General features: G+C 42.7%; 1 protein-coding gene across 1 annotated transcript; it reads right to left on the reverse strand.

Annotated features, from left to right (window-relative positions):
- Positions 1-2,670: 2,670 nt before the first annotated feature.
- Positions 2,671-22,734, reverse strand: SVOP (SV2 related protein). The gene is made up of 16 exons (XM_068412619.1): positions 22,700-22,734; positions 18,636-18,796; positions 17,453-17,538; positions 16,482-16,580; positions 14,652-14,723; positions 14,302-14,426; positions 11,805-11,868; positions 10,457-10,582; positions 9,256-9,384; positions 8,454-8,527; positions 8,059-8,135; positions 6,847-6,954; positions 5,208-5,319; positions 3,896-3,977; positions 3,575-3,664; positions 2,671-2,877 (listed from the first exon to the last, which is right to left on the reverse strand). Exons 1-16 carry the CDS (start codon positions 22,732-22,734, stop codon positions 2,671-2,673), a joined length of 1,647 nt encoding a protein of 548 aa, XP_068268720.1.
- Between the last annotated feature and the right edge of the window lie 215 nt (positions 22,735-22,949).

The following is a 22,949-nucleotide window of genomic DNA, read 5'->3' on the forward strand; positions in this document are numbered from 1 at the left end:
ACCTGCAAAACCTGAACTGCAGTTTCTTCAGGGCCCAGAATCACAGAATCCCAGAATCAATGAGGTTGGAAGAGCCCTCTGGGATCGTTGAGTCCAACCATTGCCCTCACACCACCATGTCAACTAGACCAGGGCACTAAGTGCCATGTCCAGGCTTTTCTTAAACCCCTCCAGAGATGGTGACTCCACCACCTCCCTGGGCAGCCCCTTCCAATGGCTAATGACCCTTGCTGAGAAGAAATGCTTCCTAATGTCCAACCTGAACCTCCCCTGGCCAAGCTTGAGGCTGTGTCCTCTTGTCCTAGCGCCGGTTGCCTGGGAGAAGAGGCCGACTCCCACTGCGCTACAACCTCCCTTCAGGTAGTTGTAGACTGCACTAAGGTCACCTCTGAGCCCCACAGGCTCCTCCTGATTCCTGTGAGGTGGGATCAGCTGTGGCTCCTTCCCCTCTCCCTCTACTCAGCCGATTCAAAGCCCATGAATATCCATGGGAGATTCTCCCAGACTTCGGCGAGCTTTGGATCATGCTTTAGGCATCACTGACAGAGGAGGTGAAAACAAATGATCTGCGCTGGTTGCCAGCGCCAAGAGAGCCCTGGCTGTTTATTGGGGATCGACTGGAGCTTGAGCTTGCTGGAGATGGAGCAGCCGGGACACAGAGACAGCAGGGACAGAGATAACCAAACCAGCACCCAGCAACAGCCCCTGGAACAGACAGCGTGTTTCTGTGTCATCAGCCACAGCTAAAGCAGGATCCCCTGGGAGTTCAATTGCCTTTTCCTATTACTGTGAGAAGGAAATTTTGCCTGTTTAGATCAACAGCTTCTGGAGTCTTTCACTGCAGTCACCATCACCGAGGGGTAAATGAACAGACAGACAGTTTGGTGCCTTGTCAAACTATAACTTTTCTCAGCAGAAGATACCCACCCACAGAATATCGACAACCTCTTTGGCCTTTTTAAATTAGTCTGAGTTTCCTCAGTTTCTTTAAGGAATTATCCACTTGTAACTTTCCTTCAGTGCTATAAACAAACAGCCTAACACGTCTTGGAGCATCACACTGCAATACAGTGCTGTAAAACCTTAAGTGAAAGCTGAACCCCAACCGTGTTCGTTTGTATTGCACCCAAACATGGACTCAGTGACCTATTCCTGCCCCACAGAAAAGGGGCCTGGTTCCCAGAATACTTAAAACATTCTACTGTGCAAAAACTTGTTGCACACTTACCTATGCTTATGTGAGACACCTGACCACACATGCTATAAAAATCTATTGCTTCCCACAGCCTAGTGATTGGCATTTAGTCCATCTCACTTACGTTTGGTGGTGTGGTCCATAGTCTGGTATCCTGAAAATAAACTGAGAGATGGATGAGACACGTCTCAGCTTCCTCGTGCATTTCCTCGCTCACAGCCAGACTCTGAGATCTGACTTCCTGCACCATGACAGACTTCTGACAAACGAGACAAACTTACCCTCCCCTGAACTCTGTTACATTCTCTGACAAGAGCAGGACCATCAGCCTCGAGGAGCGACATCTGAAGGAGTGAAGTTCCTCACCTAAGGATGATCGCAGTTCGGCTCCTCCCATGAGTTTTGTTCATTTACGATGATCCCAGTTACATTCCTTCGTCACCAGCTTGACGTTACAGTCAATGGACAATCAGCAGCTATCGAAAAGTTCTGCCCAGCTGTCAGGAGGCCACCTTCTGTTGGGAGAGCCTTGAAAGCAGCTCCATCCAAACAGCTACACGCAGTTGTTCAGACTGAGGCGTTTTGATCAAAGGTTTTGGCTACACCACCATGAAAACATACTTAGGCAAATGGAGCAGAAACATACCTGGACCCATGCAGAAAACCACAGCGTGCACCTCCGCACACAAAGAGACACCAGTACAGCTGAAGGGGTCTTCACCAAGCAACAGACAGTGCTCAATGTTTCTGGCAATGTCAGAGAAGTCCAATTCTGCTCCAAACCATCAGCATTTACATTTCTTATATAAGGTTCCATCTCTGCAGCAAATACCGCTCCTCATGGACTCAAACTACCTGCCTTGGATGGGAGAAACATTCAGAAAATCGTTTCCAAGCAATCAGTGCCTCTTAATTCTCAAGGAACAGAACCCATGAGCAAGGGAACTGGAAAGCATCGTCTGGTTCGCCGTTACCACATTTTCTTGTTGTTGTTGATGGCTAAAAAGTGCAAGGCAGGCATCTAATTCATCAAACCTATTCTGTAGTGTATGGAATCCACCATGTGCTGTGCCAGGTACACAATAAATATTAATCTTTTGTTTTTAGGCATCAAGAGTACATTATTTTAATTACAGCTTATACTGAGTTGCATTCAGTTAGCTATTTGCTTGACACGGGACATTTTAAGCTGAAGAGCTGACCATGCAAGCACAACAGACTTAAGAAAAACCCTTCCTGCTAAACTTCAAATGATATCTGGATCAAACGCCTCTCAATACAGCAGTAAAGTTTTTATGAGTGTGAGCAAAGAGCAGCAGAGACACAATTTGCTTAGGTTCAACCCAAGAGCTCCTGCGGTTTGACACATGACGTTGCAGTGACAGTATGGTCAGCTTCCTATGCTTCAGGGTTGGATTTTTGTGTGAAAGATCTTGCTCCTATCATCCATTCTTTCAGAAGGTTTTCATGTCCCGTCATTCCTGTGATCCGGAGTTTGACCTGGTGACCCCCGGGGAATGAGATCCTCTCCCCACCATCTCCTGTCCCCATTCTCTGTGGCTGGACTCCTGTAGGCCACGACCTTTTGTTTCAATGGGCAAGAAGCAGGAAGCCACAGCAGCCAGCAGGCAGCACCCACTGTAAACCACCAGTGTTAAATAGACAGAAGATTCCAACATCACCTGCAGAAAAAAGGCAGAAAACACAACACAGTACCCCTGAGCCTTATCACAGAAAGAAACGGAGATACTAATGTAGGAGGAGAAATTTTAAATACAGTATGGGAAAAAATGTTTAACATGCACTGCTGCGTACTTTCTTACCTCAATGATTACACACAGCTATTAAACACTGACCAAACAGTCTGGTTTACAAGTGCCATGAGCTGCTGCTGCCCTTATGTGTTAGACAGGGCTTAAGGAAGTCACAAATTGTTTTCCTAGCCCTCTGCTTCTGACACAGTCTTCTGAGTCCCGTCCCTGCAGAGCCTGGCTCCCCCAACCTCCCTGTCCATCTCTTTCCACATGCCCTGAAGGTTTGTAGCCCCCAGGACCTCAGCCTGGGATCTCAAGAGAAAGGTGGCATTGCACCACGCACAGAAACTCCCTGCATCTCACAAATCCCATCGCCAGGTGGTGGCTTCCAAGGTGTCCTTTCACCCATCCAGCAGCCTGCTGCTTGGTTATTTATCCCCAAGATATGGAGCTCTGGAGCACGAGGTAAATTCACAGATGAGCCTGAACTCTCCTCAAGGAATGGGCAACAACCCCCCTCCTTCAGCACCTCATGCACAGATTGCCCTTGGTTTGGCCTTCACAGCAGAAAAGCGGATTCTCCATCACCTCCCTGTGCCTTCAGTCTCAGAAGAAGGGACTTTACCTGTGCAATGAAGGGGGTTATGAGGGCTCCCACTCTGGCCATTCCACTGCATGTTCCCAGGCCCAAAGCACGGGTGGCTGTCGGATAAACCTGTGAACAAAGCATCAGCCCGTTAACACTAGTAGGAAGTTCTCTTCCTTCCAGTCTCCTAAATCAATGGAAATTAAGAAGTGGCTCTACAGCAAGTTCTGTTAGACAGTGACAATGAGATCATCAACTCATATCTGGGGTAAGGTCCATTGTGAAGAGGTCATAAAAATGACTGTCCCACCATGTTCTCACTCCCCTTAAATATTCTCATTACAAAAACAACCTCCTTACCTCAGGAGTGTAAACATAAGCAGCCTGAAATCCTCCTGAAATAAAAGCTCTTGCAATGAAGAGCAGCACAGTAAGAACATTTCTGTGAGAATAAAAAGGAGATCAGTGTTTGGGATTGTTCTGTACAGTCTGTTTGTTTAACTTGGAGGCAAGTGCAATAAAAATGCTAAATTGGTTAGAACGATTCCTTTTGGTTTTTAATGAACCCTTTGTATTTTTTCTGGACCGTTAATATAACAATGATGCCAAACAATCCACATTCCCACAATCACATCAGTTTTCTAAGTGTATTCATTCCAACTGACAGCTGTGGCCTATGGAAATAAGCACCACATGCCCAAGTTTATCTAAAGAAGAAAAATATATTCCACGTTATGAATGGTGCTAACAAAAAAATGGCACAGGTGAGAAGGAACCTACGTACCACCGGGATATTTGCAACTTTGTAAGGCTTCTTATTACAAGATTTCTGTACTATAAGGTTTTGTACAGTGCCTGAAAAGGTTTCAATTCAGAGAGCTCTCCCCTGGCTGTTAGGGCATCTCCTTGTTTGTCAGCCCCGAGGTACAGACATTGTCACATGTATGTGGCACTCAGAGGCAGACGCTCAGAGCTTGGCTGGAGATTTGGTACCATGAAGATTCAAGGGCAGAGCTGCCAACTGACTTGTTCTTTGGAAAATCTGCGTGAAGGACAGATACTGAACAACACAAAAATGTGAACCCAAGTTCTTCAGAAAGCCAAGCCCCACGTATCTGCAATGCCAACACCAAGCTCCACCAACCACGCTGTATACAACTTCGAGGCTGTGCCAGTCTGTGTCTATTGCTTCTCACATAGTTGTGCCACAGCACTCAGACCACTGGGAGCCCGTGATGACAAATAAAGCACTCAGAGCAGCGGAATGGGAGGCAGAGACTGGGCTTGGCTGTGAAGCACTGCCCTGGTACAGTCAGCCTGGGGAAACACGGGTAATGAACGGCAGAGAGCAGTACATGAACCAGCTACTAGGGCTCATGACATCAGATCTGATTTAAAAATTGTCCAATGGTTACCTCCTACTCAGACATAAGCTCTTATTTTCCCCTTTGGATTGTTCTGTTTGCAAGGTTATAGTGAAGGATTTCTCCTCCCCTGCTTTTAGTCTCCTTCCAAACTCTGGTGAGAAAACCTAACACCATCCTAAATTCTTTCTCCAGTTGAGCACGACCATCTCATGGCTTTTTAAACCACCACTTCCAGCTCTCCTGCCATAATCAAGAGAGAACATGGATGAATCAGATATACCAGTTGTTCACCGTGTTTTTCTTACCTTCCAACGCAGAGAAACAGCAGAAGGCTGCAAAATGAGAAGACAAAAAAGGACAGGGCCATGGTTTTCTTGCGGCCTATCCGATCAATAATCCATAGTGTCACTAACACACCTGCAGAAGGAGACAAGGTGACTGCTGGGAACGGAGCAAAGGTGGAGGCTGCAGCAGCTAGCTTTTAACACAGGCTGGGTTATTTAGATTTGAAATTTTGTTCTCTCTTTCTTTAAAATACTTTGCTGGCAGAGGCATCAGGCAGGGGTGTAGAATGGATTGCCCCAGCCACTGGTGCCACATGAAAACAGAAGCCCTGTGTCCCAGCTGGTGAGTCTTGCTCCGTGTTCACAGCCCCACTGGTCCACACACCCACATGCCTGCACACTCAGGGGTTACACACTGATGTAGGAGCGAGCAGTCAACTCTGACATCTGTTAGCCACTGATTATTGCAGTGGTTACCAATGTGAATGCTAAAAATACCTGCCTTATGTCTCACTGGAACATCTTTGTTCAACTGCTGACCATTGTTCCCTGCTAAGCTTCCTGCTGCTTGATTTAAGGGCCCTTTAGAACTTAGTATTTTCTTTCCATTGTGTTATTTATATGCTGCTACCAAATTATTTCTCACCTGCTCTTTGATAAAGGAAATAGATCAAGCTCTGCAAGTCTCACAGTGTTAGGTATTCTCTCTTTTGCAACTTTTCCAGATCCCTTTAGAAGTGGACACATAGCAAGTGTGGGGATTATGCATGCATCAGAGTTGCCAGTGTCATATTCAGAGGTATCCCTGTTAATCTTTCTTACTCCTACCTTACTATGTGTCAGGATCAAATCAGCCCTTTCATCAATCCAAGAGTACATACTCCCTTTTCTGTCCACTGCTCACTGACATCCTCCCCAGAATGACTCTTACACAGGACAGTCCTCCTATTGGGTAGCAACTATGTGTATTTATCAGTCACAGACTTACAATTTTTCACCAATTAAATGGCTCCTCTTTGAGCATTTGTCCCTGAAACTATAATCTAGAGCAGTGAAAATAACCTGACCACTGCCTCACACTATTATTTCAAACAGATTTATTTATAATTTATTATCAAACACTATTATTTTCAAAAGACTGAGAGATCATCTTCTACATGTGAAGAAACAATGGCTATGACACACTGCCTGCCTTGCTTATCCTGTGTCACTGTCATTGAAGTTCACTGACACTGACTGAAAATCACAGCTCAGGCTGGACACAGAGCTTTAGGGAGCAAGTTCTCCACTGATTCACTGTACCCACGATCCTTTTAAAATAGTTCTGGAAAGTCATTTATGGATAAAAGTTCAAGTGATTCTGCCCCTTTAATTTAATTGTTACTCTTCCTCTGAATGCCTAATATGTTGCTTAGCTAGAATCCATAGTCAGATGGGCCATTACAGCCTCACAAAGCAATTACTAGTGATTTTATCTGTAGTGATCACATGGGCAGTGAAGAGAGCTCCAGCTACTGTGTGTACTGCATATCTCAAGCAGTCCAGGCAAGGAGCTCCAGCGCTGCGGGAAATACATTGGCATTAGGCCAGAGAGAAGAGCCCGTTCTGATCACACCGAGCCACTGGCAGTGAAGAACTGGTGCTCCTCGTTGCCACTCACCAGGGAATTCTGACAGCGTTGTCCAGAGCAGGTCAGTGTAGTCTTCCTCTGTCAGATACTCACAGGTCAGGCTGCACTTTGCTTTAACTTCTTTCCTTCTACTGGATACTATGGGAGGAAAAAGAAAAAAAAATAATGTATTTTAAGTAATCTCTTCTCTGCTTGCCTGCCTTTACTCCTGCTATGCCTTTATCACTCTTACTGCTGGAACTGATAGAAGGGATGTACTGAAAAGACCCTGCTGTGGAGCAGGTGTGTTCTACCTCAAAGGTACAGCTGGAACTGAACAGTTTATGATCTTATTTGTGGCAGGAGTTCTTACCTCTGCAACCATCACTATTAGAATGAAAACTTACACTTGCTTATCAGCTACAAAGGCTTAGATTTTTTTTCAGTCCAGGGCTCGTGACAGTGAGCAGAATTAACATTAATAATTCAGTTTCTCCTGACATAAACTGGGATACTAACACTTCATCTACACTTTGGGCCGACTGAAGAATACCATGTCTTTGTAAAACCAAGTATTTTTAAAGGATGCATGCTCCTCTGTGGAGGCTAATCAGTTAGACCTCTCACATAGCTACTGCACTGTTGTACAAGCTTTGGATATGTGTCTTCCTCCCATACTACCCATCCCCTTTCTACAATTTTCCCACTGTCACACAGTTTTCACTAATTACAAGTGTTCTGAACACAATCATGCCTCCCCTGGGGAATTAAACTTTTCAAGCCTCTTCTTAATGCAGTCAAAGCACTTTTTTTTTTTTTTCAGAAAAAAAGGGCGATGGTTTCCCACCATTATCTTTTTTTTCTCAGCAGGTCTTCACATCTTGAGAACCTGGGAGCTGCACAGCAGCAGCACAGTCTCTATCTCAGGACTAATTAGGCCTGACAAATCTGGAAACTTACATTTATTCAATCATTTTTTTCTCAAGAAGAACAGATACTTTTTCTACCAGGTCTCCCCTGAAGGCTGTCTTGCTGTTTTACATTTTGGGCTCAGAGACACTGCAGGACCTCTCTGCATTGTGCAGGAAACAAGGAACAGTCTATCAAAAATGTTTAAAGTAACTAACCCTTTAAGTGGAGGCCTTAAAATTCAGGCTGGCAGGCACAGTCCTTTCCAGACTAACAGCAGAAGGTGATCTAATAAAAGATATTCCACCACTCAATACTGCAAATTTTAAAAAGAAGAGATGGACTAGTACTCACTGCTGCAAACGTCTCCTGCTTGGAAGAACTCTGTAGTTAATAAAACTAACCCATAATATGAAAAAGCATTGGAAAACCTGCAAGGAAGAAAATGAGAGAGGAAGTCTCAGCTGGTCAAACCTATTGTAAACAACATGAATCAAAATTGACCCCACTGTGTGAGGACTTTGACTAAGTGCTACCTCAAAGCTATTTCCTATCAGCATTTAGAAAATGAAAGGGCAATTAGGCTGAGAATGCCAGGGATTGGGTGGTTTCATAAATTACAAATCGATACAGGTTGGGTTTTTTTTTTGAGGAGGAAGTTGCTGTATTTTAGTGATGCTGTAAAATACCTCCACTAAAAAAAACATTTAGAACTGTGCTGGCACTGAGCCATTTATATTTCCTCTTACCATATAAACCAGAGTAACAATGTGGTCCATCTAAAATGGGGTGTAAAAAGGTCCCTCATTTTGCCTCGGTCTTCCTGTTGAAAACAAGCAGAAGTCAGGTGATGAGGGCACTCACTGGTCCTGGACTGGAGGATAATACAAGACACAAGACTATGTACTGTATCTCAGGATGAGTGTTTGATTTCAGCTGAGGGCTCTTTGGTGGAGTCACCATCTCTGGATGTGTTTAAGAAAAGCCTGGACATGGCACTTAGTGCCCTGGTCTAGTTACCATGGTGGTGTCAGGGCAATGGTTGGACTTGATGAGCCCAGAGGGCTCTGCCAACCTTGTTGATTCTGTGATTCTGTGTGATTCTTTAGGTTGTAGGAGCCACACTGGAGCTGAGATCCAAGTAAAGAATTCCTCTGCCAAGGGTAATTCTCTCTGCTATCAAAACCAGTTCATACACAGGGCACACTACTCCCACACAGAAGGTGAGGATCTGTCAGAAGAAGGTGGGGCTGGAAAGAGGTAGAGCAGAACTTTGCCAGTCCATAGGTGGCATATGATTGATTCCCGTGGCCCACAGCCAGCTCCTGTAAATTAGAGCAGCGCCTCAGGGCTTCTGATCTAGGGTAAGGTATGAGAAACTAACCCTTCCTCACTGTGAAAGAGGCATATATGATCATCTCTCATTTTTTATTACCGGTTGAGACATTAAAATTAAACTTAACATTGATTATTTGCTTATAAAAAGATATATGAATGTAGCACAGTTTCATTGTATCTCACATTATTCATGTGTGTGTTACCTGTACGTACCTGTCTGGAAATAATCAATTTTCCCAGAGGCATTGGAGCTCCGTTCTCCGTCGCTATCCGCTTTAAAGTGGCGATTGCTTTTTCTTGATTGCCAGATAATACATCATACCTGGCACTTTCTGGCAGCCACTAAGAGAGCAAAGCAGATCACATGCACAATGATGTCAAAAACACGGCAATAAACACACCGGGGATTTTTTTTGGTGGGCTTACAGTGGGAAATCTCAGACTACTCACAGAAGAAAGCAGTACAGAATGAATCTCTAGCAAGTCAGAGAACAATCTTTCTGCCAAATGTCAAACTCCTCCCTAGGCTTTAAGAACCTGCAAAACTTCACTTCCACCATAAAGTCAGAACTCAAGTCTAAAATCTTTTCCTGCTGTTACCTTGGTTTTATTCTTGAGAAATGTGTGGCATTTTTGCAGGTTCTTTACATTATACCTTCTCAGCAGGAAGAGCAAAGCATCTGGGGCAGATAGATAACAAGATGCTCTAGGCATTCCAAAACTGGCATTTTTAAGCTCCTCCTAAAAACAAGCATGTTAGCACCTGTATAACTGGAAGTATTTCTGAAAAAACAATGCCAGTGACTAAGGAACAGTAAGAGCTGCTATCTTATATATAAGATATATATATCTATATATAAAATATAACCTGACAAGGATATATATCTTTGGGAAGATGGAGTGATTGGCAAATATATTACCTAGCAGTGCACTGAAGCTCAGGTTTGACTCATATACGTCTTATTTTAGAATCTGACCTGCACTACGCAGATTTTACCCCTGATTTGGGTGGATTTTTTAAGTGGGCAGTAATTATAAAAGTTATGATTTTGGCAAAATGATTTAAAAATCTAAAGAGCAATCAGGGAAAGAGCAACAGCTTTTAACAAAAAGTCGATTCCACTGAGCTTAGTTGAAACAGAGTCACTACATTTGAGAGGTTTCCAGGCCTGATTTGGTTTCACAAAATTCCAGCCCACCATTGTCCTCCAGTCACATAAACACAGCTCTCACTGGAATGTTTTCACTAGCACCCTGTTGAAACAACAGCATTTTTGTCATTATTTCAGATGTTTCAAAGAAGACACCAACAGAGAGCTCAAAACCGTCACAATTTCCTTCAATCAGGTTACAGAATCAGGCAGAGAAGTGGTAGATTGATGGAACACACGTTTGTCTTTGAAAGAATACCTACAAAACACAGGGCAGCGAAGAGCAAAAGTGGGAGGGCAGAGAGAACGAGAAGCCAGCGCCAGCCAAGAGTGGGCATCACCAACACTGCCAGAAGGACTTCAAACACAGTCCCAATGGCCCAGAAGACCTGCCAAAGGGAAAAGAAACAGTCACAAATGAGAATAAAAGTGCTCTTAAGGCCTCCTTTGTAACATGCCAAGACGTGCTCTCTAGGGACAGCTGGAGAGAGAAATGCCAGAGACATTTCAAATATGCACCAGTGTAGGGAAATAGAGTCCAGACATTTTAAGGGGATTTGTTTCGAAGTTGCAGAAGCTAAAATGTTCATTTCTGAAAACCTAGCACTGACTTTCTCTAAAGAGACACTCGTGTCTAACTGTAGGTATCACCTCACAAGGAACAGACTCATCACATGGTGTTTCTTAAGCAAAATGACTATTAGTGTACCTGCCTGTGAGTATTATTCCCAGCAACCACCATGAGATTTATGGTATTTGTTTTCCTTAGAAAAGCCACAGAGGTTGGCCTGTAGATGAAAGAAGGAATTGATACCTTCTTAGCAAATAATGGAGCTGGCACCCTCATGCATACCCTACCCATGCAGGATTATTCTGCTTTAGATGATGAATCCACTTAGCTCATTATTTAACGCTCAGAATATATTTCTAACCCACGGCTGCTCAGAGGCAGCCAAACTGTGGCAGAACAAAAGCGACACAGAAAGGAGTAATTCATCTACTGAACTCTATTTATGAGAGATTAATCAACTGAACGCAGGACTAGCCAGCAGATATCTTAGAGGACTGGTTTGCATTGAGAAGCTGTTTCAGTTTGGTGAGGTTTACCACAAGGATGCTCCTTCCAAACTGACTGATGCAGACAAGTGATAATACTGTTCTCTGACCCTTCATCTATTAAAGGGCTGCGAATTTTGCCTCAAAGTATTCATAGGGCAAAATTCTGCTGTGACTTTGATACATTTGGATTGAATATGGGGAGCTGAATTTAGCCCTGCATTTACTGAACAGTCAGTTCTCCACTATCCATTAGTGAGTTGTAGATTAATTTCACCATGAAATTAGGTGACACCCAAATGGCCCCCCTTGTGCTAACAGCAGGAACTTACGCAGCGCTGGGTGCAAGTTAATTTGCAAAAAGGCAGATTCAACAAAAAGTGTGGAGTGTTACATGAATGCTTGATGCTGCTTTTGGACCTGAGCTAGTGCTTGGGTCAATCCAGATTTGACTGCAGCTTTGTGTGAGGTTGCTAGTCAGTAGGATCGAATGGGTGTGACCAACAGCAGAATTTGTCCCCCTTAGGGACCAGCACGCATAGCTACACTGCTCACCTCTATTAATAAAATGCACTTTGCTCTGGCTTTCATTGGAAGGAATTCAGCATATAAGGTTACCCTGTGAAGAGTGAACATGGAGAAAAATGTCATGTTAGCACATTGAGAAAAATGCCACGTCAGCACAATGAGGGAGCTTCAAACACTTCGTTTGCCTTTCATTAAAACTGCCAAACCCACAGCAGTAACGCAAACCCCTTCCTGGCCCTCAGAGGCAGCAAGGCTGTGCACACTGGTTCAGACTCCCCCTTGTACATCAGAACAAACCCCCTTTAGCTCATCATTGCGATGGAGGACAGAATTTGCTCTGTTCGTGTGATTTTGCAACCCTATAGTTGTTAGCTAAACGTAGTGGTTCTCGATGCATACGTTTACACAGCCCTGCTCTGGTCTCAGACAGGCATTATGCCTGTTATTTTCAGTGTAGTCCATCAGCATTCAACATAAACTCTGGCTGGGTAAAGTATTTCTTCAGGGCTGTACAACTGGCTCAGAGAATTTCACATCAGTCTACTCCGCCAGGTTTCAGTTCTCCAAGAGGTGAATACTTTCAAGGTCTGATCCTGTTAGTGGTATAAAATAATTTGCATTCTTTTATTGTGGGAATTCAAAAAGAAATCATCTAACTCTGCAGAGCCTTTGTTTCATGACTGTGCCAAAGAGCAATGGTACAGCTTCTCTGTGAGTATTTCCTGAGGATGAACACAAGGGCCAGCAGCCAGTCAAGGCTCTCTTGTCTTCTTCAAACCCTCTTGTAAGACTTGTTGTTCTTTGCTCCTACTCTGTTTGCATTCCATTGACTCATCCTGTTTCTGCCTCTAAACTCCTTAGGCTTTCTTTGATGTTTGTGACAAAACTCCTACTAGCTTGACAAATGGTGGAGTGATCTCTGAGTAGCCTCCCAGAACTCAGTTCATGGAAGTACAAAGTTGCACACAATATTATATTAAATCAGTGATTAAGAGGAGAAGGAAGCAATGAAATGTAGAGCAGTCCTCTACATACTGGAGCAGAAAACAGGAGCTGATTAATGCTGTACAGAACTGTTTTCTTAAGAGAATACTCCATATCTTTGCAAGTCTGGATGCTGGCAGTGAGAATGAATAGTCATACTCAGCATTAGATAACATCTCCCAGAAAATTCCCAGAAGAGGCCACAGCTCCTCATGAGCAGCTCCTACATACATATAGATAGAGGGATATCTGCCATAGTCAGTTAATTTATTATTGCTGCATGCTTTCTTTTTAATAGCACCTTTCATAAAAATCTCTCTCATACCCATTATAGAATATACAATTATAAAGATACTCATGTCATTCCATTGAAATTCAGCCACTCACACCCACAATTACACAGCCTGCTTAAGGATATTAGCAAGGAGCTACTTTTCCTGCTTCATACATATTTACTGCTCTGTCAAAGGAATCACTATGATAGTTAGAACAAGAAACAGACTCAGCAGCAATGGAATCCACTGAGTTCTGTAACTGGCTCTTCTTTGTCTCTCATTAAGTCGCACAGCCTTTGTGCACTGCCCACCCCTCTGTACAACGGCACTAGCTGTGCTGTAGCTGTTCCACTGGGGCTCTGTGGAACATCATTAATATGTGCTGGCAGCACAAGGCGTTATTAACTCTGATGTTTTGCCTTTGTTGTTCTCCTGCCTCATTCCAGTTGTGCTCAGCTGGAACTGCATGGCAGAAACTGCCTCACCACTGGTCCATACACAGCGGGTGAAGGACTTTCCTATTTCACTACATGTTATGCTTTTGTGCAGCTTCTAAGGTGGGCAGGAGAGCAGTAAAAGAAAATTAATAATACTGTGATGCTCCATCTCAGCTCCCAATCTTTTATCTGGGAATGGTAATAGAAAAGACAGGATATTGACTTGCCTTGTGAAGAAGTCTGTGAGCCATCAGTCAAAGTTAGACTCTGATTACTCCGAAATAGCACCTCCATGGGGCAAAATATCAATTATGAATATGGATAAAAGACTACACAGAGAGAGAACGGCTATACTCTTCCCTTTACATTTATAATTAAAAGCCTAGAGCAGAGTTACTTATTCCAGGTGGAAAATTTAGAGATCTCCCTCTTCAGTGAATGGAATGACACAGTAATAGAGAAATATCCTGACGCTGCCTTCTTATTAGAAACATGCCTGAGCCACCAAGAGACCTTTGGTGCTCCAGGTTTGGGCTGTGTGGTTTTGGAAATCCAGCTCAGGTTCAGACGTGAAAGTGCAGGCTCAGACTAACAACAACCTGCAGTTTTACAGCCAGGAGTCAGGGCTCAGCTCTACCTCTAAATGCTAGTGTTTAGGTCACGACCTATCTTGCAACAAGACCGTGTTGTCCCTTACGGACTGTGCCAATACCATCCAGCAACGCAGTGTTTAGGTACAGCTACAAAATGCTGTCTTCAATTCGACATAAACATTTTTAAAAACATAAATAGAAAAGAGAAAGTTTGGACTTGTGAATATTTACTTACGACTGAGGCACTCCTCCAATCCCAAAGCCCACCAGGCCCCTCAGCACCAGGATCCAGCTATACACTGGTGCAAAACCACTGAGGATCCCATAATAGAGCGTCCATAACACGCTGATCTTTAGGCCCTGTATTTAACAAACAAGCACAAGGAAAAGAAAGTCTCTGCTGTAACACAAATTAACAAAATGTAAAGTAGAGCTTCAAGCTCCTTTTATTTTATGGAAGGTCAGTTCTGACTCTGCTTAATTCTGCTTCATACGTGTGGACTATGACCTTTGTGAACATCATGCACTGAAACACCCACACTGTAGAAATATTAGAATATATTCTAGTAGGAGCTGAAGACTTACTGTTTTTCTCCCATACTGGTCTGAAATGTTTCCCCAGAGGGTGGAGCTGGACATCATTCCCACAAACACCACCTGTGAAACACCAGGAAAAAAAATCTTCCCCTTAACAAGTGAAAATTTCTGTATGACAGCAAAGAGAACACAACTTCACAGTGAAACTAGAAAATCACAGCTCTAACAATGGAGCAAAATGTCCAGGTGCTCTGGGTATAGTTCCTTTGCAGTAGAGACTATTAAAGATAATTATTCATATAGTGGGATTTTTCAAAAGTCACTCAGCATTAGCCTAACTTCACTTCCATTGACTTCAAAAGGAGTTTGCTACTGCCCAGGAACGGGGATGAGTGTCAGCAGACTGTTCAAGCCAAGGTCTCTCAGCTCCTTCCAGTGGTGGGCCCATTTTCTGTGGTTGCTTTGCTTTTGTTGAGGTCAGGAATCTAAACACAACATAAATAAACTAAATCTCTGCCAGGCTACTTGTCATCAACTCATCCTTATCTTACCTGTTAATTTGTGAACTACTGCAATAGACCACTGCTGAATATTTTTGAGCTTTTGATAAATGGATGAAAAGAAATTATAAGAAATAACTGGAGAGCACAACTTGCCACTAAATGGAAATCAATGTCTTGTTTCTGGGTTGGGTTTTCCTTGCTGAAAGGTTTTCATAACCCACAAAAAAATCTTTCATCTGCTTCACAGCAAGGCCCCACTGAGAGTTTCATCAGCATTACTGAGGGGACAGGCAAGTGGGGACAGGAGCAAGTGCCTGGGTTGGAGAGGGGAAGCAAGTAGGCACCCCTCAAGTCAGCTTTGCAATTAAAAGATCCAGCCAGTGACAAACCAGTCTGACACTAGAATGTGCTCTCTGGGATTACACACATTGTGAGTCCAGCCCTGGAAGATGCTGAGTTGTCCAGTTCCAATGAACATATTAATGAATAAAAGCTGATCAGTGTTGCCTGAGGTCTGCAAGATAGTGCATACTCAAGCAATAAGTGGGGCAAGAAGCAGCTCTGTTTGTCAAAGCTTTTGTCTCATGTCCACTGACCCCTTCTCCTTCTGATTTTGCTCACCAAGAATAAAATTGTGCTGAGTTGAAAGAAGGAACAAGACCCCTTCTGATGGGCTGGCTGCATTCAGGGATGGGGAAGGACATGATCTTAGCTGATTAAATCTATTGAGCATTTTGACCAGTTTACACAACACCACAAACGGCATCAAAAGCTAAAGGAAAAAGAAATGTAGGAGTTAAAGTGCATGCGATACAACCATGGCATATGCTGAGAGAAGGGTCCCAAAACTAGTTTTCTCATCCCTAAAGACATTTCATGTTTCCAACATCATAGCACATACTTAGAGGTGATATTATAAGAGCTCTGTTTGCAAAGATCACTGGATGATCCACCTCGCAAAGCAATCGCTTGCTTTCTCTCACAACTCCCGGTCTATGTGCAAGCAAGCCGAAATGAGGTGAGAGAGAAAGATTTTCAAGAAAGATTTTCAAAAATATAGTAAAAATTTACCAATCCTTCTTTTTTTAAATTAATCAAATGGTTTGAATTTTAGGATGAGTCTGAGCCAATTCATATATTTTCCTGGAAAATACATTAAACTTTGAACCTGAAACTTGCAAAATTTCCTTAGTTCTCACTGAGTTTCATTTCTTCAAGCTCTGGCTTTTAAAAAAGCCTCCTATATTCTTGTGAGCCGAAGGCAATCTGCAAAGGCCATGAACAGATTTAACTTTGGGATATAAAGCATAATGTCTGAATAACAATGAGTGGAAAAACCTTACAGAACACAGGAGCTGTCAGTTATTTTTCCTACCGATGTGAGCAATGCAACCTGCCAGCTTGGTAATCGCCACTCACAGTGAAGCTGAGGAGCTAGGATACTTAAAATCATCATTTCCATAGCATCTGCCATCTAGAAGGGTAAAAAGAAACAAAAATAAATAGCTGCCTGAAAATTGGATTGACATAGCAGTCAACAATACACCTTCTTGAAATTAACCTTGTTTCTGCTGGTGCCATTCCCACTCTGTAGGTGAAACAAAACAGTTCTGTTTGCAAGGTACACTGGATGTACTCAGTGTAGGGAAAAAAGCAACAGTTGCACTTTTAAATTAATTTCTGATTGTCATAATGTTTAGTAACACTGGCAGAGAGGATTCAAAGAGCCAAATCAGCAGTTATCGGTGGGTAATTTCAAGGAGGCTTGTCTGGTCAGTCACCCAGGTTCATTCACTTCCATGTTGCATATTACAGGGATGAGCTTTCAACTCCTTCACACACAGATTCATTCACACTGTTTATTACCTTATTCCTTACTCTCTTTCTCCTTTATACACTACTTCTGGATTTGTATCAAATATATTGACAGATCACCTGTAGACCAAATTCCACTCCTGATTTAGAATCTAAACCATGGCAGATTGTAACCTTATATGTAGACAACAGCTGGTGAATACAGGCTCCAGATATCATTACCCTAAAATATACCACAGTAGATGTAACATATAGTGCTTCAGAAACAGCAGGAAAAAGAAAACAAAGCCTGTCTTTCTGTTCTTGATATCTGATTTATAAGAACTTCAGAGGAATCAATCAGTTATTCACTACTTCCACATAACTAGTTTGAGTCCAGCTGTCATTTTAGAATTTCAAGTAAAATTCCTTCTTTATTTTACAATTATCTGTTTGGAGACTTTTTGCCGACAGAGAATGGCTACATTATCTGAAATCACTGAGATTCTCTGACTGATGATCATGCAATTGACCTTGATATCAATTACTTACCCATGCTAATCCAGTAATAACAGACAGCTTCCACTGGAACTTTCCAAATCCAATGGCTTCCACCGCATCTTCCACCATGAAAGTATCTAGAAAGAAAGCAATTCTAGTGCACAAGTGTATTCCTTTCCTAGTAAGAGCCATCCCTTGAGACAGTATTTTCTGTGAATGCAATTACTTATTAACTGGGTAATCTACTGAGATCTAGAATATACAACAGAGGGCTACTTAGCTTTTATACAGTTCCTGCTCAGGAAAATCTCTATGTTCTTCAGGAATTGTGATAAAGTCAAAATAATTCTAAATATTCCTAGAATATTTTATTCATATAGAAGTAAATCAGCAAAGTACCACAGAGTACCTCAGAGTTTTAACGCTTCCAGCAGTTTAAAAAGCACATTCACCACAGAAAAGCTTTATCCAGCTAAGAGCTGAACATCCTCATAAAGCAAAAGACAAAAACACAAACCAAAAGGAAATAAAAAAAAATCTGACTGATACAATGAAGCAGAGACATCCTAAACCCTCAGTTTGTGACTTCAACCCAGCCATGTGATGTGATGGCACTGAAGCTCAGCATACTGGGTTGTTACCTCACTTGCACTTTTTCAGGCGACGTGCCAGCTAAAATTCTACATCTATCTGCAGACTTGCGCTGAAGCACTGAGTCCTGTGAGAAACTCACTGAGCTCACTCCATGGTATTCTGGCTTCCTATTGCATCAACATGGTAATAAGTTCCTGGGAAAACAGTCATCTTACAAGATTTTATTATGCCTTGTGTGAAGAGAAAACCAACACTTCTCATATCTTCTAAACTGGTGTTGCCTTCAGGGCAGTCAGCTGCCAGTAAACTGGGCGGTGTTTTAGGAGCACTGATCAGTTCTAAAGGAAACTAAGTCAAACCTCCTGTATGAAATAGGTGGTGACAACTGGATACACCAGTTGGATACACCAGTCCTTAAAAGGGTCTATTACTGGTAATATAAAAACAAACATATAAAGCATCCCTCAGAGAACAAGGTAGCTAAATCATGATTTTCAGGTGTAACATAATTTGCCTGTGTTATTGTTTCCTTCTTTTATCTGGGGATATTTAACTTCTTTAAACCCAATGTATTCAGCCTGGTTGGGACATGACTGAAATGAAGAGGCCACGCCTTTCAGGAAACAAGAAACCTACTCACCATCAGTTGGGTTGGCAAATTCTTTTGGCACTGCAGCTCCATCCTCTAGCTCAACAGGCTCTAGCTCTGTCCGAACACCCTCAATCTGAATTTCATGTTCTCCTGAAACGACATCCTCATCTGACCTTGAACTTTCCCCAGTGCGGCGAAACTTGACCACCCTAAGAACACAGAAACCAGGATGAATACTTCGGTGGGTCTTTTCCAGGTTGGATGTGTTTGGTTGGTCTTGAAGCCCTATTTGGTCAAACAGCAGCCAGGTTTCTCCCCACCCTCCTGTCTTCGTTTCACATTCACAGAGAATGCTGTGACTTTTATTTCTATGTGCTTTTAGGTATGGTAATAGACTTCTATTGCAAATTAGACATAGCTGTGTCACAGAATTTCAGGTGCTTTGTCCTTGTAGGAAGAACACAAATTCAGTCTTCCACATTGTTTTCATAAGAGTGATTTGTGTCTTAGGAAAAGTGGAAGTCCTGAAATTTGTCAGATTTTTCAACATTACTTAGTAAAGTAGGATTCATAAGATAATTCAGGGAATTGACAGATTTTTTTTCCATTATGGTGATGATTCTGTGACTATAAATGTAATTGCTTTCATCTCTTGTCTTAAACTGAAGTCTTTAATATCATGTAACTAATTAAATATCTGTATTTTAAGAAACTATTTGATTGCCAATACTCAGTTCATCTGTACTCAGTTCTCTTAGGTAATGAGGTGGGACAGAAGAAGGAAGTGAATCAGAGGATACTTCTCTTTTCATTAAGTCCAAGTGAAGACTGAAGAGTGTACCTGCCTGCCAATTATAGCCCTGGCATACGAGATGATGATTGTCACATGAGTGTCACGCTCACAACCGTCTGTATTTTACATTATTTCTGGCACTAGCTGAGAGATAACGGTCTAATCTCTGCAGCAGGGCCACAGAGAGAGTAAGACATGAAACAGAATCTTGCTAAATTGATGCAGCTTTCATGTTTTGGTTAGAGTGATTTTGTGAAACACTTCATATATACAGGGGAGGTCCATTTTCCACCAGTTAAGTTTCCTGTGACCACACGAAGGTTTTGAAACAGATCTACCATATTTTATGTAACAGATCCCTCCAGCCTCCTTCCCTTTCCTGCAACATCAGTGTAACTTTTTCACGGTGGCAACTGACAATTTCTTGGACTTAAGTGAAACAGTTTTTTGGAAAAGGATTAAATTAGTCTTGCTACGACCTCTTCTGACTTGCAACACCTGAACTTTTTAATGCTACAAGAAAGATTAGCAGAGAGCCTCTTGAACTTCAGTTTAATCCTCTGGTTTAAGGGTCAGCAAAACTAAACTCTCAGCATCCTTGCCAACTGCCGCTGCAGCAAACTGACAGGCACGTATGACATTTCTAAAGGTGACCTGAAAGACTTTTCATATTTGGCAAGGCCACAACTCTTATTTTCTCATACAAGTGCTGATGACACAATCAATACTTAATATAAGGGCAAAGTGATGTGCAAGCTACAAAACTCCTGTACATGGATGTTGGTCCAATGGTGGACAAGAGGATGGAGGAATGAACACCTCAGTCACCCATGGGGTTTTTAGAGGAGTCCTGGCCACGACCAGCCATTCAGTCCAGCTTAGGATTTCACTGGGGTAGAAACATAAAGCAGAGGGGTACAAATCATTATTTTTTTTCTCACAGTCCTGGCACATATATTATTTCCCTGACCACATCCCATCTGGGGAATGGCACATATTCCCTAGTGATATTCTGGCAGTAATCTGGGGAGAGAGAGAAGTACAGTGACTATTTTGTGAGGTTATCACTCATCTTTAGGACAGTCTGCTTACCAGGCTGTTGAGATGCTTTGGGACGATTCTTTCAGGTAAAAAGGGTATTCTAAGATCTCTATGGGGCAAATATCCCTTGTACTACTTTAGTGATGCTCTCATCTGCAGCAGGAAATGGAAAGCTTTTCTCTGGCCTTTGTATCTTGGCAGACAAACAACAGAGCCACAAGTTTTGTTTTCTAAGATAACATTTGAAGATCTTAAACATAAGAACACAGAACAAAACCCCAGGCCTCTTTGAAATGAGCAAGAAAACTACACTGACTGCAGTGAAACCAGGGCTTATCTCACATTCTGATCTGGGGTATGCAGCGGATCCTTCACTCAGTTATAAGAAAAGACAAATCAATGAAACTCATCTGAATTCAGGTTCATATTTAGTTCCATTAAGAAACTAAATTTTAAATTTTCTTCATCAGATTGTTTTTTTAACCTCAATACAACTATCTTGGTTTCAATTTTCTTTTGCTGACCCTATAAGACAAGCACAAGTAATGATTATTCTCATGTTAAAATGTCACTGAAGATACAATCCTCATATGACCTACAAAATACATACCCTCATCAAACAAACACTGACATTTGTATGCCCAGGAGATAACTTTTTTATTACAAAGGGCATTTAATATCAAAGTACCATTCACATCTTATTTGCAAAAGCTTTACAAGCACCTGGCTTAACTATACAGGACGTCAACTTTTATATTTGTATTTTTTAAAGACGACTATTACTGTAACGTCAGCAGTCTCAAAGCTGGGTGCAAAGTTCACTGAAGTCCAGGGACACCTTTTCCCCAGATTTTAGGAGGTCTGAAGTGCCATCACTCCATGGGGTTGTAACTGAAAAGCATTCATACAATCTCTGCTGGTAACTTCCGTGTCCTAGTAAGTCACAGGCAAAATAGACACACCAATAAAAACCTTCCTGACTTTAAAGACCTGATCACAACACCCCAGTATTACTGTTTCTTATTTTGTGACATTCATTGAAGTAGACTTTCAGAACTGACCATTCTGGAGATGATGGTTCCAGATGCTACACAAAGGCAGGGACTGACCTGAAAATTGTAAATACTTCAATGGCAATCTGAGCACAGAGCTATCTGGCCACATTCCTCATCACAGGAAATAAAAAAATACATTTATCACTTAGGAACCTATGAAACAAATTGACACAAATGAAGAAAAAACCACACAGTGATATTTACTGTTCCATACTTGCAAAATTCTTCACAGCTGAGACATCTCAGAGAGCTGCATTTGTTTGTAAGATCTCACAGCACCGAATAAGTCGAATTACACCTACTTTGAAAGGTACCTTACAACATTTTTCTGTGTTTTGGGTTCTTAAAACAAAAAAAAAGTGGGAAAAATGGCCTAATGAAATCATGTCTTATTCTTTTTACTGACAAGCTGAATGCATCTGAACTAAGTATTTAAAAATAACTGGAGTTCATGCCATTTTTCCAACTTATTAGAAATGTTATGGGACAGTTTGCTCTGTCATTGACATGAGCTCATTAATATTTAAAATCAACTTTAAGCACTTATTCCTTGCCTCGCAGAGTCAATGGTTTATAAATAGGAGCATGTTTCACAGCACCTGATAATGGAGCATTAGGAGAAATGCGCTTGTGTTTAAAGGAAACATTTTGCATTCATGAGAAGGGCAGGAAATCCTGGTGTAAAAGGCAGCGATGCTTTTATCACCTTTTTGCACAGATCCAGCAGCCACATCCCAACAGCAGGGAGCTCCTCACAATTATCAGCATTTTCTTAGTGCAGCAATTGCTTCTCCAAAACATACAGTTAGCAAATATCGGTGCTACTCACTGCAAAACAGGCTCTGATCTGCAATCACAGAAGGAGGCAGCGAGGAAGATGCCTTCCCCAGCCCAACGGTATTTACAGATGCGATCCACCTTGCAAATGCAACAGCAATGCTCCCTCTCGAAAAATCTTTTGGCACTTGCACGGTTTTATTCCACCTCTCCTTATTTCTACCACCCTCAAGATCATGCATATATAAAAATTGAATTAATTTATATAACAAATGGATCCCTGCAGGATGCTGAGCCCAGGTAGCTATGCAAGGAAAACGGCCGCTTCCAGGGGCCTGAGACGCTTCCTAGAAATAATTCCCTTAAAACCACCCGGATCCACAACATCCCCGCAGCCCGTTGAGGAGAACCCCCGCGCCCCCCGCGCCCCGGCCGGGGCTACTCACGGCAGCTGTCTCAGCTGGAATAAATCATCCTCCATTGCCGGGCTGCGGCTGCGGGAGCTGCTCTCATCGCTCCCGCATGGCGGGGCCGGCTGGAGCTGCGGGCTGGAGCTGCGGGCGGGCGGGGAGGGCGGCTGGACAGCTCCGGCGGCCGCACGGGAATGGCGAGGCTCGGCACGGCACGGCACGGCACGGCTAGGCACAGCTAGGCTCGGCTCGGCACGGCTCGGGCATGGTGGGTGCGGTCCGGCGG

This window comes from Nyctibius grandis, chromosome 14, assembly GCF_013368605.1.
Source record: "Nyctibius grandis isolate bNycGra1 chromosome 14, bNycGra1.pri, whole genome shotgun sequence".
In the NCBI taxonomy this organism is placed as follows: Eukaryota; Metazoa; Chordata; class Aves; order Nyctibiiformes; family Nyctibiidae; genus Nyctibius; species Nyctibius grandis.

What these genes read in the sequence shown, in the direction of transcription:
- SVOP (XM_068412619.1), bottom strand. Translation starts at nt 22,734, where the DNA reads ATGGAGGATGATTTATTCCAGCTGAGACAGCTGCC. An exon ending in AGCAGGAGACGTTTGCAGCA is followed by an intron (nt 6,955 to 8,058) that starts GTGAGTACTAGT and finishes TTCCTCCCATAG; the next exon opens with TATCCAGTAGAAGGAAAGAA. An exon ending in CTTATGTTTACACTCCTGAG is followed by an intron (nt 3,665 to 3,895) that starts GTAAGGAGGTTG and finishes CTTTGTTCACAG; the next exon opens with GTTTATCCGACAGCCACCCG.